Source organism: Populus trichocarpa, chromosome 2 (assembly GCF_000002775.5).
Source record: "Populus trichocarpa isolate Nisqually-1 chromosome 2, P.trichocarpa_v4.1, whole genome shotgun sequence".
Taxonomy (NCBI): Eukaryota; Viridiplantae; Streptophyta; class Magnoliopsida; order Malpighiales; family Salicaceae; genus Populus; species Populus trichocarpa.
The window spans coordinates 1,695,108-1,711,497 of NC_037286.2; the positions used below are offsets into that span (position 1 = coordinate 1,695,108).

The window sequence follows — 16,390 nt, forward strand, 5'->3', positions numbered from 1 at the left end:
CTGTTTTTGTCTTAAATTGCTAAATCTTTATTGGTTTACATTCTGATGATTTATTCACAATATTCCTGACTCTGGCGTCAGTGAATATTCAACTACGGATAATTCCAACTCTGGCGTTGGTAACTATTGCGTAGCTATAAAATAAATTTAGATTAATATTTTTTTATTCCTGACTCTAACGCTAGTGAATAAACAAATAAACTAAATTTACGCATTCACATATTTTTTTCTATTTTTTATGTAGTTAAATAAAAAAAACAAAGAGAATAATTAAATCAGTATTTTTATTCCTGACTCTGGCGTCAGTAAATAAATAAATAAAAATAAATTTATTTTTCATACATGCACATATATTTTTTTGCTAAATAAAAAAATATAACGAATAAAAATAATATAAACTTAAACCAGTATTTTATTCCCGACTCTGACGTTGGTGAATAAACCAGTAAATTTATATTATTTTTATTCATGTATACACATATTTTTCTATTTTTCTATTTCTCCTATTTTTTACACTTTTTATATTTTTTCTATTTTTTTATTATTTTTGGGGCTGGGCTAAGCCCAGCCGGCCCGGCCCAGTCACTGGCCCAAACCAGTGACCCGGCTGGGCCACACTAGGCACGCGTGATCTAAATCACGCGTGCATGGCCCTGTTATGGAATTAAACACAGACGGGAAAGATGAAATAAGGCAAAGCGGGGAAAACAAAGCAGAAGACTTACCCGGTTCGTTTGCAGGGAATTTGCGCGTGATTGCTGAGGACGACGCTTCTGCCTTCGAATTTCTTCTTACTCCTTCTGCTTTTCACGCTGTATTCCTTTCCTGCGTCTCTGTTTCGGTTTATTCTTCCTTCGTTTCTTTTGCACTGTTTTCAAAACGAACCTATGCTCTCTCTCGGTCAGTTTCGTTTTTTGTTGTTTTAGGTCGGTATTGGTGAGGGAAAGGCTCACTCCTGGTCTGGGATTTAACCAGAAAACTTAGGAATCCCTCTGGTTTATTTGTGTTTGTCTTCGGGTCTTTCGTCTCTTTTTCGTCCAAAAATCCCCTGTTTTCTTCCCCGGTTCTTGGCCTGTTCGTCCCTCTTTGTTTTCTGTTGTTTTTCTCTGGGTTTTGCTTGCCTTTTTCCCCTGTTCTCGGTCCCCAGTTTTTCTTTTTCTCTTTTCTCGCGAGGTCGCCTTTGCTCAGCCTTTATAGAGCCAGCGGCAGCCTCGGTGGTGGTAACTGCTGCCCCCCCCCCCCCTAAATACTCCGTAACCGACGCATTGAATGAAGAAAACGTCCGCCATGGCTGCCAACAGACGAAACGTCTCTGCCTTTAATGGCAGAGCCGTTGCAGAGTAAAGAGACGGTGAACAGTCGTTGCAAAACGACCCCGTTTTGCTGGCTGCGAATTTGGTCCTTGTGATTCTTCTAATTTTGCAATCAAACCCCTAGTTAAAATATAATTGGATCCTTACATTTCTGCGCTATTTTCAAGTTCGTCCTTGGATTTTAATTTTTGCAATTTGGACCCCAATTAAACCCCAAACTTTGATATTGTTTCGATTACGTCCCTGATTAAATTAATTAAATTAATTACAAGCCAATTAAGTCCAAAACCTTATTAATTCTCCAATTAAACCCTTGATTGAATTAATTAAATTAATTCCAAGCTTAATTAAGTCTCAAAACTTATCAATTCTCCAATTAAACCCTTAATTTGATTAATTAGATTAATTTCAAAGTTTAATTAAACCCCAAAACTTCCAATCATGTTGCCCTTAACCCAAATTTTAATTCATTCTTCATTTATTTCATTTTTTCTTGTTTTTCATCATTATTATTTTTTTTATCATCATTTTTTATCCTTTTCAGTAAATAAAATAATAATAATAATAATTAAAATAAAAATAGTCAAAAATTTTAATTCATTCTTCATTTATTTCATTTTTTCTTGTTTTTCATCATTATTATTTTTTTTATCATCATTTTTTATCCTTTTCAGTAAATAAAATAATAATAATAATAATTAAAATAAAAATAGTCAAAAATTAGGTTATGACAAACGGTATTAATCAATCAGTTAAATGCGTCTGTAAAATCATTGATAATATTTAAGTTATAACTCTTAAGATTGTGTTTACTTGTTTTATAGCTTTTTTCCATAGAAATTTGTTGTATGGAAGTATGATTTGTACATGTTAGGGTTTGTTTGAGATTTTATAAAATTATATTTGTTTGTAAATCGATAAAATTCATTTTGAATTTGTGACTTAAGTGTTTTGTGATAAAATAAATAATGACTTATTTAACATGTTCATTTTATATTTTGTCAATTTTATTGTTAAGTTGAAATTTTTTATAGATGTTGTTGCTATCTAATTTTTTACCCATGTTTTTGATAAATTTACAGAAAAAACCAAAAATAGCAAAAAAACAATGAAAACCCCAAAAAATACATTTTGATATATTTGCATCATTTTTAGCATTTTCAATGTCATCTCAGAAGAATTTAAATTTTCAAAGGTATTTTGAGCGCATTCAATTTTTAACGCGTAAATTTTACAATCACTGATTTTTAATGTTAAGTTGACGTTGATATTGCTCGCTTTCAAAAATAAAATAAAAAATCAAAATTTACAAAAAAAAAAAAAAGAAAAGCAAAAAAAAGGAAAAGTTGAGGGACTAGTTTGGAATATTTTTTCTATAAATACTATGCTACAGTGAAATAGGAGAGGGGAGGAGAAGAATTTTGGGGGGAGGGGAGAAAAATTCTGAAACTCTAAAAACAAAACCTACAGCTATCTCTAGGGACGGCTGCCGCTACCCTAACCTTTACAAAAAGAGAACCAGGGCCGCTCACTTCCCTCGGCCAGAAACGAGCCATCACCGTTCCCCCCATTTCCTCAAGTCCCAGCCAACAAGCCGCCCCCACTTCCCTACAGAACATAGCCCCTCCCTTTGCCAAAAACAGAGAGCCAGAAACCGTTGCCGCATTCCCAGTTTGGATTTCGGTCCCCCAGCTTTTCGCCGTCGTTCTCCCTCTTGAAGCAAAAGAAGAGCCCCATCTTCTCTCCATTTTCCTAGACACAAGCGGCCGGCCCCTCTCCCTTTGAAGCCAAAAACCAGAGCCGCCACCCGAACACCATCTCCCTGTGTTCTCCCTTTTCTTCTCCCAAACCTCACCCTCTCAGAGACGGTTTCCGCCCTCTCTTTTGGTCAAAAACCAGAGAGAACGAAGACCTGCTCTCTGCCATTGCAGTCTCCCCCTATTTCCTCTCATCTTCAAGTCCCAGCCGGGCCGCAGCCACCTTCCCCCCTTTGGCCTTGGAAAAGCAGAAGAGAGAACCAAGGCAGCCCCGTAGCAGCTCCTCCCCCACGCACGGCAGTGACCATGGACGGCCTGCAGATGAACCACTGAACCGCTCCCTCAGCCAGCAGCAGCGGTCAGTCCCTTGAGTTGATCTCCCCCGAGTCTCATCGTCGCGTGTGCCGACGCGCCACCAGCCACGACAGCTTCTTCTCCGATCTGCAACCATCTAGACGGCAACAAGCAATGGCGGCGTTGAACCCAGAAGAAGAAAGCATTAACGGAGGGAGATGATGGCAGATCTAAAAGAAAAAAGGAAAACGAAAGTGAAATCTACTGCTTGTGTTGTTGGGTTGCTTTGCAGGTGACTGGGAGATGCACCGCCGGTACGAGCGGGAAGAGAAGAAGGAGACGATCCCGATCCACCAGTTGCTGGTCTTCGCCGGCGACGGCACGTGGATCCACGCGCCGCCAGTGTCCCCGCAAATTCCAGACGGCTTCCCTGCAGTTACTGTTATGTTTGGGGAATGTATTCTGTAATTTTGGAATTGTTAAGGTTTTGTTTGGTTAATTTTGATTTCTGTTCACATTGTAAACATGTAAGTACGGGTGAGAAAATAGTAAAGGAGATGTGTGTTTGTATTTTTTTTTAATGTTATTGAATTGTAAAAAATCAAAAAGACAAAAAGAATTAAGTTTAATTTGAATATGGTTAAATATCTCAAGGACAAATAAAATTATGTTATATTTTCTATAAAAGTGTAAGAACATGTTTCTACACGTATTCGAGGATTTAATAACTGACTTTTTAAAATTTTAGAATTTAATTAATATTTTAAATTTTTAACTCACATCAAATTGCAAAGCAGCTTATCTCAGGTAGGTATGATGTGTTAGGAGTGCTAATATATTTTCTAGCTACAATCAGTCCCTTGTCTTCGAATCTCTGACAATGACCAGTAAATCAGGGTTTATTAGTAACCCTAAATGAAATACTAGGTGGCGACTTCCAAAACCCCAAATCAAGCAAACTGAACGAAAATCGCTAGACATCGCCGCGCGGGAGACGTGCAACAGATGTATAGAAATATAAATTTATGTAGATAATTGATAATAAATTAAGAATACTATTAAAATAGATTGAATAAGTTTGAATTAAGCCAATGTTTGCGAATTTATTTAGTTCATGTAATTAATTAATACATGTTGTCATCAATATTCTATATAGGTTTGATATATGTAATGGATGATCATTCATGGATGTATCAAGATTTACATGAAGAGCTGTGTAAGATGAATTATTGTAATGAGGTTCAGGGTTTTCTTAACTACGTAATATCTAATCCAAAAAATATTAGTAGATATTTTTGTTGTTGTTGACATTGATGAATTAAATGATGTTTTGAGAACTAACTGACATACACAAATCAACGAAGATGATGATAGCGACGAAATCAATGTAGAATATTGAGATGGAGATGACGATAATGAAGAAGAAGACAATTCTGATTAATTTGCATAACACAAATGTGTAATGCTATAAATTATAATGTAATATTTCTGGTCAAAATTAACTTTAATGTGATGATAATGATATTAATTTATTATTAAATGACAAGGAAACATTTATTTTATGTGATTTTAATATTATACACAGAATTGATGTTATTGTGTTGTGTGTGCTTCTATGATCTTAAGAATTTGCAAGATGGACAAATAAGAAATACAAATACAATTTAGCAACAGAAACTATTTTACACCGATAGAAATAAATTTGTCGATATATTTCAGAGAGCATTAGAGCTATTCCCTTCTCCATTGTACTGTTCATTATGTTAATTATAGAAAGTATCACCGATGAATTAATTCCGTCGGTATATTCCAAAGAGTTCTGGAATTGTTCATTTCTCAATTTCACTGTTCATGTTGTCAATTACATACAGGATCACTGAGCGGAATTAATATCTCAATATTTCCCCGAGAGCTTTGGAAATGTTCACTCCTCAATTGCACTGTTAATTATTGTTCTTTACAGATGAAATTATCAATGAATTAAAAAGTTGTCAGAGATATTTGGGAGGTTTCTGAAATTTTTTTATTAAATTAATATTACAAATGGAATCCCTGACATATTGAAAAGTCGTTGGTGATATTTAGGGGGTTTCTGAAAATTTTTGATTAAATTAAAAATTTAAATAAAATATTATAGACAAAATCACCAACAGACTGAAAAGTCGTCGGTGATATTTGGAAGGTTTCTAAAATTTTTTGATTAAATTAAAATTTTAAATAAAATATTACAAATGAAATCACCGATGAAATGATTAAAATATTAATATTTATTTATCCGTCAGTAAAACCGTTAATAAAATGCCTCAATTAAAAGACCTGAATCCCTCATTTCATAACAGGTGCACCTCTTTTTCTTCTTCTTTTCTCCTCTCTTTCCCTTCTGTAAAAAACACCAACATCTCTTTCTTTCCTTCTCTTCTCTCCTTAACTCCCTCTCTTCTCTTCTCTTTCACGCGAAAATATGTCTTCTCCTCTCTTCTTCTTTTCTCTTCTTAGTTTTTTTTTTAATTAACATACTTTATAAATTTATTTTTTCTTTTCTCTTCTCAGCTTCACTCGCAATTAATTAAATTAAATTAAAATTATGTTTCAATTTATATTATGTGAAAATTTGTCATTTGTAGCCAACAATAATATTAATTTAAGCTAAACGGTTAATGATATGATAAAGTAACATAATAAAATTGTAGTTTTTGCTTCTAGAAAGAAAGAAAAATGTGTTGCTTTTGTTCTAATCATGATAATTCATTCTAATCGAAGTGAATGGATGTTAGATTATTGATCCTTGCATGATTTTCAACATGTATATGCATTTGGTTTACCCATATCTGGTCTGGTTTGAGAGCCACGTTGTTGGGTTCACGTTGAATGTTATTCATTTGTTCTTCTCAAGAACATTGTCTTACCTACATGATTTTGACTTGTTTTGTTTCATTTATTTGCCAAGAACCCTTCCTCATGCATGATTAACCAGTAATTTAATATTTATTTGCATAAATAACATGATTTCAATGGCTTTTAATCCTAGGGTTTTGATTTAGAACTGAAACTCATTTTCATACAATCGTGACATTTTAGTGATAATCAAAGTAATTGGATGTTAGATTATTGATCTTTGCATGATTTTCAACATGTATATGCCTTCATTGTGACCAAATCTGGTCTGATTTGAAACCCACGTTGCTGGGTTTATTTTGGGTGTACTTAATTTTTTTTATGCTTGATCCGTTTTGTTCAAGAATTTTTGAGTTTTTTGGATATTTAAATTGTTGTTTTTCTTTTTTTTTGGTTGTTTTTGGGATCAAACTAGAATTTTAGTTTGGTTTATGGTCGAATCAAAACTTTCAGGTCGATCTGGTTGGGTAAAAAAAAAGTGGGTCAAAGGGCTTAATACTTTGTTTGGCTTGCCATAATTTTTGTTAAAGGGTTTTCGGGTTTAAGGGTGTGTTCGGCAAACGCCCTTTCAACTTATTTTTGGTAGTTTTATTACAAATAAAAAATGAGTTTTTGCCAAACAAAACCTAAGAAATTTTTTTTTCTTACATATGGCTAAAAATACTAAAGTTATTTAAACATTTTTAAAAAAATCTAAAATACTTTGACATGTTTTTTTAAAAATATTGCATGGATTTTACAATAAGTTTGTAAATTTCCAAATGATTTTGGCCTACATTTCAAAAATACAAAAAATAAATTATTTTGTTCTTTTAATACGCGGGATTATAAACTTATACGTAAGAAATACTCCTAATATTAAATAAAAAGATAATTGTTTTTGTTAGCATTAGAACGGTTAGGTTTTTAATCTGATAAGATAAGGATCTCCTTACTGAGGATGACTTTTCCTTAACTTATATCAGATAAATAAACAATGCAGTTTATCTCAAGTAAAGCGTATTAGGGGGGGTGTACATACATTCCCTTTACACAATCAGTCCCCTTTCCTAAACTACGATACCAATTAAGGTTTCTAATGACCAAAATATTAGGTGACGACTCTCATTCTTTTTTTTTATTATTGATAAAGGACAAAAATTCTTTGTCCTTTCCACCCATATCATTTCTGATTATTCTGATCTGGATGGATGATTGTCGCAATGACAAAGATCTCTATCAAACTTGGACGGTATAAATTCATTATGAATTTATTTGACGCCCATAGCATAAATTTATATTTGATATCCAGTTCTCTTAAACAAAAAATTCCTCTTATTCACTAATTGCCTATACAAATAATTATGAAATGTTAAGTAAATTGACTATATAATGTTTAGTGGTGTGAGAAAAAAAAAAAAAAAGGAGACACACCTTTTCTTTATTTAAAATTGTAGGCGGAAAAATATTAATGAAGTACTTGGTGGACTAAAATATTTTACTTATTCTCCGTTTGTTTACTGGAAAATAGTTTTTTTTTTATGGAAAGTGGTTTCCTTACAAAGTGGATTACTTTTCGATGTTTGGTAGTATCATGTAAAATAAGTTGGAAAACACTTTCAAGTGTTTGGTTATGTCATGGAAAATAAGCTGGAAAATAACTTATCACCATTTTTTTTCAAGTTTATTAAAATAATGAGGAACAAACCTTACAAATTAAAAAGTTGAATGAGAATAAAATTGAAAAAAATAATCTATTTTCATAAATTATCTCAAATAAAATAAATAACAATCAAAATAATGGAGATCAAATCTAACAGATTATGAAATTAAAAAAATAATAATTATAATTTCATAAATTATTTCAAATAAAATAAGTAACATTCAAAAAAATGAGGACCAAATTTGATAGATAAAAAAATTTCAATTAAAAAAATAATAAGAGAAAAGCAAATAACAATCATAAAAATGAGGACCAAAGTTAATATAAAAATCAAATTAAATCAAATTCTAAGGGGTGAAATTGAAAAAAAAGATTCAAAACAAAATATATAGCAATTAAAAGTTTGATGACCAAATTTGTTAAAATCAGCAAATAATATGATATTTCTAAATTTTTCACAACTTCTGGAAAGTGTTTTCCGCCCAAAATAAAAGGAAAATACTTTCCTGGAAACCAGGTTAAATTTTCCTTTGACTGAAAAGTATTTTTCGTTGACTAATTTTTTTAATGTTTAACAAACACAAAAAAATTAGAAAATAGTTTACAAAAAACCATATGGGCTGAGCTGGGCCCGGCCTCAAATAAAAAAATAAAAATTATGTATGCGTAAAAATAAATTTATTTTATTTGTTTATTCACTGACCCCAGAGTCAGGAATTAAAAAAAAATATTGATTTAAATTTATTTTGTTTTTATAGCTACGTAATATTTACCAACGCCAGAGTTGAAAGTATCCGTAGTTGAATATTCACTGGCGCCAGAGTCAGGAATATTACACGGAAACCATCATACTATCATAGCATAAACCAACAAAATGTTAGCAATTTATGACAAAACCAACAATGCAGCCTGCCTCAGGCAGAATGTTTAAAAGTTGATAATATCTTCCATTTGCGTAACCAATCACGTACGATAGAATCTCTACTGACTAGTCAGGGTTTCTAGTGACCATAATACTAGGTGGCGACTCCTTAAACAAGACCGTTCCCCATTAAAGAACAAGATGCTAGAAATCTGTTCTTTTCATCGAAATATTTTTAAGGCCGCCGCGATATCGGGTGCGACAACTATTAAATAACAAAATGTAAAAGACTAAAAAACCCCTAAATCAAAGACAAAGCTTTTTAAATTTTAAGGGTAATGAAGTAACTTAACTGAATGAAAATTAAATCAAAAACTAAAATGTCCCTTGACCAATGTCTTTTGCTTTCAAGAGTAATAAAATAATTACAATATTTAATAAAAATATAAAAAAACTTATTTAATTTTATTCATTCTTGTAATGATTAATAGATGCTATGAGACTTCCATGTGCTTAAAACAAAATTTAATGATTTTGTCAACTAAAAACAAAATATTAATTTTACTATTGAAATCCACGAAGAGTTTTCCTTTTATTTAAAGGAAAGCCAGCTATTTTTTTTCAGTGTATACAATGAATCTGTGAGGTATCTTAGCTTTCGTTATAAAGATTGAAAGAACATAGATCAATCACAATGGCTTTATCCGACTTCCTAATTCTATCTGTCCCCATTTTCCTCTTGTTTCTTCTGATCAAGAGAAACAAAAACCACTAAAAAAGCCTGTTTGCCTCCTGGTCCTGATGGTCTTCCCTTCATAGGTAACTTACACCAGCTTGGCAATTCCAACCTTCATCAGTATCTATGGAAACTCTCTCAAAAACATGGCCCCCTCATGTACTTGAGGCTAGGATTCAAGCCAGCCCTGAAATAGCTATTAGAGCTTCTAAATTATTATCAATTTTAATAATAAATGGGTCTCTATGATAATGTTTTTAGTAAAATTATGTATTTCTGAAAAAAAAAAGGTACAAAGATGATACATTACCAAAATTCTTATATTTACCAATGGAATTTTTTGTCCATATTTATACTATCATTCTATTTTTTTTGTCCATATTTATACTATCATTCTATCGGCAATGAACGTACTAATAGGATCGCAGACAGAAATGCTCGGTCAGTAAAAATCTCGTCAGTATTTTTTGATCTATCGCTGAGTCCGTCGGTAATAAAAACTATTTATTACCGATGGGTTTACTAACGGGAAAAGTACCCAAAAAAAATTTACCCACTTCATTATGTCAGTATTTCCCTCGGGAAGCTTGTCATATAACCGACATAAATACCGCAGGCAATTCCGTCGGTGATTATTTAAAAATATTTTAAAAATTATTTAATAGAACTAGAAAATAATTAAATTAATATAAATCAACACTCCATAATACTCAGGAATTGAGTTGCTTGGAAAAAAGAAAAAGAAAATCAACTCAAACAAATTTGCAATAAATAAATAACACAAAAAAATAAACAACAACAACAAATAAATAAATCAACTAAAAACAATTTCCACCTAACTAAGAAAACCTATTTCAGAACATATAATCTAGCAACAAATAAAATAATTTAATTGAAATTGAACAACAAAATTGAAAAACAAAATCCAACAAAATTGATATCATATGAAAAAAAATCCTACAACAACATTCATACAATTATTAATAACAGAAAATTTTAAAAATAAAATAACAAATATAATGCAAAAAAAACACAAAAAAAAAAAGAAAAATCTTACCTTAATGTAGTTGCGAGTGAAGCTGAGAAGAAAAAAAATTCAGAAAGTATGTTAATTAAAAAAAAACTAAGAAGAAAAAATGAGAAGACATACATAAGCATGGAGGAGAAGAGAAGGAGGAGAGAAGAGAAGAGAAAGAAAGGGATGGTGGTGTTTTTTACATAAGGAGAAGAGAGAAGAAGAAGAAGAAGAGACGTGTCTGTTGTGAAATGAGGGATTCTAGTTTTTTTATTGAGGTATTTTACCGACGAGTTTACTTACGGATAATTAAATATTAATATTTTTAATCATTTCGCTGTTGATTTCGTTTGTAATATTTAATTGAAATTTTCAATTTAATAAAAAAAATTGAAACCCCCCAAATATCACTAATGACTTTTCAATATGTCGGTGATTTCGTCTGTAATATTTAATTAAAATTTTCTATTTAATTTAAATTTTCAATTTAATCAAAAAATTTCAAAAACCCCTCAAATACCACCGATGACTTTTCAATCCGTCAGTGATTTTGTTTGTAAAAAATAGTAATTAACAGTGCAATATTTAACTTAATAAATTATTTTAAATAAAAAATTATATTAAAAAGAATAGGGAAAGAATTTTAAGGATAACAAACTTCAGGGGCTGATTTGATTTTCTTGAAGGCTAGCATGAAAATCGAGCAGGAGAGGGAGAAAAAGAAAAAAACAAAAGGCAACACACGTCAACCGGTAACTATTTTGAGTCGCTTGTACATAGTAGGGATGCCAAGACACTCTGGCCACTACCCAAGAAGCAAGGTTTTGGCCACCGGACAGCACCGCACGTGCCATCTAAACCTGGCAGATATTGTTCACGAGATTCCAGTTTTTTTTTTAATTTGCTCACCCTGTTGCCCCTAATTAATGACAACCAATAACTATTAAATAACTAAATGTAAAACAAAAAAGAACCCCTAAGTTAAATGCAAAGCTTTTTAAACTCCAAGAGCAATGAAGTAACTTAAATGTTCGAAAATTAACTCACTACTAAAATTTAATGTTTTTTGCTTTCAAGAGTAATAAAATAATAACAAAGCTAAATGATTTTTCCAACTAAAGACAAAATAATAATTTAAATGTGGAAATACACAGTGAAATATGAATCTGTGAGGTTTTTTTAGCTTTTGTTATGGTGATTGAAAGAACATAGATCAATCACAATGGCTTTATTCATGCTTTATTCATTCTTGTAATGATTAATAGATGCCATGAGACTTCCATGTACTTAAAACAAAATTAAATGATTTTGTCAACTAAAAACAAAATATTAATTTCACTCTAGAAATCCACGAAGAGTTTTCCTTTTATCTAAAGGAAAGTCAGCTATTTTTTTTTCAGTGTATACAATGAATCTGTGAGGTATCTTAGCTTTCGTTATAAAGATTGAAAGAACATAGATCAATCACAATGGCTTTATCCGACTTCCTAATTCTATCTGTCCCCATTTTCCTCTTGTTTCTTCTGATCAAGAGAAACAAAACCACTAAAAAAGCCTGTTTGCCTCCTGGTCCTGATGGTCTTCCCTTCATAGGTAACTTACACCAGCTTGGCAATTCCAACCTTCATCAGTATCTATGGAAACTCTCTCAAAAACATGGCCCCCTCATGTACTTGAGGCTAGGTTTCAAGCCAGCCCTGATAGTCTCTTCAGCCAAAATGGCTAGAGAGATATTGAAAACTCATGACCTCGAATTTTGTAGCAGGCCTGCCTTGACTGCCACGAAAAAATTTACCTACAATGGCTTAGACTTGGCTTTCGCACCATATGGAGCTTATTGGAGGGAGGTGAAAAAAATATGTGTCGTTCGTGTCTTTAGCTCAATTCGAGCACAAAGTTTCCGTCCCATTAGAGAAGATGAGGTTTCTCGTATGATTGAAAACATATCCAAATCAGCTCTTGCTTCTAAACCATTCAACTTGAGTGAAGAATTGGTGTCTCTCACAAGCACAACAATATGCAGAGTTGCCTTTGGAAAAAGGTATGAAATTGGAGGAAGCGATAAAAATAGGTTCCAAGAGTTGCTTCACGAAACCCAGGCTATGGCTTCAAGCTTTTTCCTTTCGGATTATTTTCCTTGCTTGGGCTGGCTCGTCGATAAACTAACCGGACTGTCGTATCGTCTCGAAAAGAGTTTCAAAGAATTTGATGCTTTCTACAAAGGAATCATTGATGACAATATTGATCCAAATAGGCCTAAGCCCGAGAGGGAGGATACTATACTTGATTTTTTGCTTCAGATACACAAGGAGGGCTCATTTAAAGTTCAGCTAACCCTGGATCACATCAAAGCAATTCTAACGGTAATCTAATAAGTTCTAAACTCAAGTAATTTCATCTTGTATTCAATGTTCATTACTTTTTTTTTTTCTCAATTCCAAGTCATGACTGTTATATATACAGTACAATGTTCCAATTTCTAAGTCCTCGATTTAGATTCCATTTAGATTCAAATGAGGGAAAGAATATTTTTGTGAGGTAAAACAAAATTAATCCATTAATGTGCACCCTAAAACTAAGTAGACCACCGATTGAAAAAGAAACTCGGGCTTGTTTATACTTGATCGGGCCTACTAAGTTGATCTGAGATTTGATTAGGTTGAATTTTGAAAAAACAAAGTGATAGTGGACTTGGTCAAATTAGATTACCGAATAATTCACCTCATGATTCAATCAGTTTTATAAGGTTATATTAAACTTAAAATAATTTAAAATTATATTATTTTAATTTATCATGCCAAGGGGTGCGCCAGGTTTAATAATCTTGGGTAAAACTTATTCAGAGTAAATAATACAGAAAGAAATAATATATATTTTTGTAGTATTATTCTCCATTTAATTTTCTTTTGCGTCCTTGCAGGACATATTTCTTGCGGGGACAGACACAGGTGCAGTTACTGTGATTTGGGCCATGACCTTCCTAATGAAGAATCCTAAAGCAATGCGAAAAGCTCAAGAAGAAGTTAGAAATTTATTTGGAAATAAAGGTTTTGTGGATGACGATGATGTTCAACAATTGCCTTACCTGAAAGCTGTGGTTAAAGAGACCATGAGATTGCAACCAACAGCACCACTACTACTCCCAAGAGAAACAACCAAGGAGTGTTACCTAGGTGGGTACGAAATACCAGCCAAGACCTTAGTTTACGTGAGTGCTTGGGCTGTTGGAAGGGACCCGAAAGCTTGGGAGAACCCATATGAGTTCAATCCTGATAGATTCCTGGGCAGTTCCATTGATCTGAAAGGAAATGATTTTGAGCTTATACCATTTGGTGCTGGTCGAAGAATTTGTCCTGGGATATTTATTGCACTCGCCACTGTGGAACTTTCACTTGCGAATCTTCTTCATAAATTTGACTGGGAAATGCCATCTGGGGTGGAAGATATAGACATGGATGATGTGCTACCCGGTCTTATTCCTCATATGAGGGATGCTCTCTGCCTTGTGCCTAAGCTTGTGTGTGATGGGAAAATGGGGCATAAAGGCACCGGAGCTCATGATTATTAGCTATTTCCATTAATTTGTTCAATATGGGCTTGCTACAATAAAGAATGGAGCATAATCGTTTTAATGAAAGATCCATTATTAGATCAAGTATGGCACTGGATATTTGTATTGATCGTGCACTATCGTTTTTCATGATACAATAAAAAGCATTACGGCTTGGATGGCATATGTTCATTCTGCATAATGGCAATATGAAAAGATGGCATTAATTCATATTAAAAACTCTCTTTTCCTTTGTTCGATATGAATGCAAGCTACGTCACTGGATTGAGTAGATATAATAATATTCGTTGCTGTATCGTACTGCCCTTCCACCTAATGCACATAGATCAATTGAAGAAATAGACTGACAAATTAGCTGAAGGCACCTTGACGGTTTGATGATGGAATTTCATTCTATATAAAGATTTTGGTACAAGCTGCCACTCAAATCAAACAATTCTCCTAGTCCTCCAAGCCTGATCAAGTGCCAACCCGGAAAAATTGTTTTCGTGAAGAAAACAGAAAAGCCGTGGAGGCAATTGAAGACTGAAAATATAAAGCAATTAAAAAAACAAAGAAGGCAGATTACAGCAGTTAATGTATGAGATCGTACAGTTCTCTACATTGAGAGACCAAAATTTCCTATTGGAAACTGGACATTTGTGAGTCACGACTTGCGTGGTCTTCCTCTCTTACCAGCTTTTTCTTGAGACGAAACTGTGCTTTTATTTCCTGATAGAGGGCGGCCCCGCCCACGCCCTGTACTTTTTCCATCGGATGTTGATTTTTTTCCACCTTTACTTTGACCCCTGCCAGAAACTTTTCCACCCCGTTTGCTCTTCTTTTCTGTCTGGCCATTGACTTGATCTTCACTAGCATCACTTTCGTCATCACCATTCTCTTCATCTTCAGATTTCGATGAATCTTTTGACTTCCTCTTTCTGGAGTTATCAGAAGCTCTGGCGGCACCCTTTTTCGCACTTTGCTTCACAAGGTTTTTACGCTCAGGCTCCCCACTGCCTGCAGAGTAATAATAAATAACCAGGTCAAATTCCAACCGCTCATCATCACTGGTGGTGAGTCACACCTTCATTGATGTCTTTTGGAAAGCCTTTTGCTTATCAGAAAAAAGAGACCAGAGATGTTACAATCACTGAGGAGCTATGTAAACTGCTCATAAGTAAGCCCATACAGGGCAGAATTCTGGTTTCCAAAACTACTTATTGACATCTGCTCCTAACAGATGCAGAGGCCTTTTTTTTTCATTTTCTTTTTTGAGAAAGAGGTAGAGGATTTACCAATGAGAAAATGAATCAATAAAAGTACATTTAACATTTAGCATACCTTCACCAGAAGCTTTGCCATCATAGACATCAAGCTGTTAAGACCACAGGTGTTAGACATGAGTATTCCTGTACAAATCAAACAGCACACAGACACACACTTATACCCTCTCACCCACACAGACATATACCCGCACACCAACTCCTATAATGCCATATCTAAAGAACCACGAAATATCCAAAAAAACACAGAAACTTCAGAGGGAGCCAAATGTCACTGCCCGGGATTCATGACTAAGATATCCAATACGGATACTCTTTGTTTTGGACATAAAAACAGTCATGCAGTGACATTGTGACAATCACGGGAACCAATTTATCTTTTTAAGACAATTGCCTAAAAACATGAGCAGTTTGTAACTCCAAACATGCATCTTGTTTCCACTTTCCACCAAATAGACATTTTTTTTTTTTTTTAGAAAACACAGTTATATTTTTGTTGCAACCATACGATGGTTTTATTTTATTGATGACATAAGAGAATGAGCAAACAACACTATCAAACCATACATTTGAAACAGAGACTGAATCACTGAACCTAATGGCACAGAAAGAGCACTCAGCTTGGAATCCCAGGCAGACTATAATTCTAATCTTATTACCTGATCAAGTCGATGACCAACATTCATTCTGTCAACTATGACCATGGAATGGCCCATGCCACATGCAACAAGATTTCAATGGATTTTAATCATAGGATTTTGGTATAGAACCGAAACCTATTTGACAAAATCATGATGTTTTAGTGATAATTGAAGTAATTGGATACTAGATTATAAATCCTTGTATGATTTTCAACATGTGTATGCCTTCGTTGTGATCAAATCTGTCCGATTTGGAACCCACGTTGCTGGGTTCATTTTGGGTGTTCTTCAGGTTTTTTTATCTTTTTGTGTTTGATCCGTTTTGTTCAAGAATTTTTGAATATTTATGTTTTTTGTTGTGTTTAATCTTCTTCTTTTTTTGCTTTAGTTTTGTTTTTC

The 16,390-nt window shown here is 33.3% G+C and overlaps 3 protein-coding genes across 8 annotated transcripts in view; 2 read left to right on the forward strand and 1 right to left on the reverse strand.

Annotated features, from left to right (window-relative positions):
- The window catches only part of LOC18096094 (cytochrome P450 83B1), a 79,315-nt gene that overhangs the window by 37,575 nt on the left and 25,350 nt on the right, over positions 1 to 16,390 (reverse strand). The gene's annotated exons all lie outside the window — the stretch shown is intronic.
- LOC7490667 (cytochrome P450 83B1) overlaps positions 11,864 to 16,390 on the forward strand; it is a 58,172-nt gene continuing 53,645 nt past the window's right edge. For 2 of the 4 annotated variants that reach the window (XM_052450599.1, XM_052450597.1), the window contains exons 1-2: positions 11,864 to 12,877; positions 13,435 to 13,561. In XM_052450599.1, the coding sequence (XP_052306559.1) occupies positions 11,984 to 12,877; positions 13,435 to 13,561 (1,021 nt within the window). In that variant the 5' untranslated portion in view covers positions 11,864 to 11,983. The remainder of the gene's footprint in view (positions 12,878 to 13,434; positions 13,562 to 16,390) is intronic. The other 2 variants (XM_052450596.1, XM_002300687.4) reach the window with 2 other exon arrangements.
- Positions 13,568 to 14,247, forward strand: LOC127905001 (cytochrome P450 71A1-like). Its single transcript, XM_052450611.1, has one exon. The coding sequence runs from the start codon at positions 13,624 to 13,626 to the stop codon at positions 14,080 to 14,082; it is 459 nt and encodes a 152-aa protein (XP_052306571.1). The 5' UTR covers positions 13,568 to 13,623; the 3' UTR covers positions 14,083 to 14,247.

What these genes read in the sequence shown, in the direction of transcription:
- LOC127905001 (XM_052450611.1), top strand. Translation starts at nt 13,624, where the DNA reads ATGAGATTGCAACCAACAGCACCACTACTACTCCCAAGAGAAACAACC.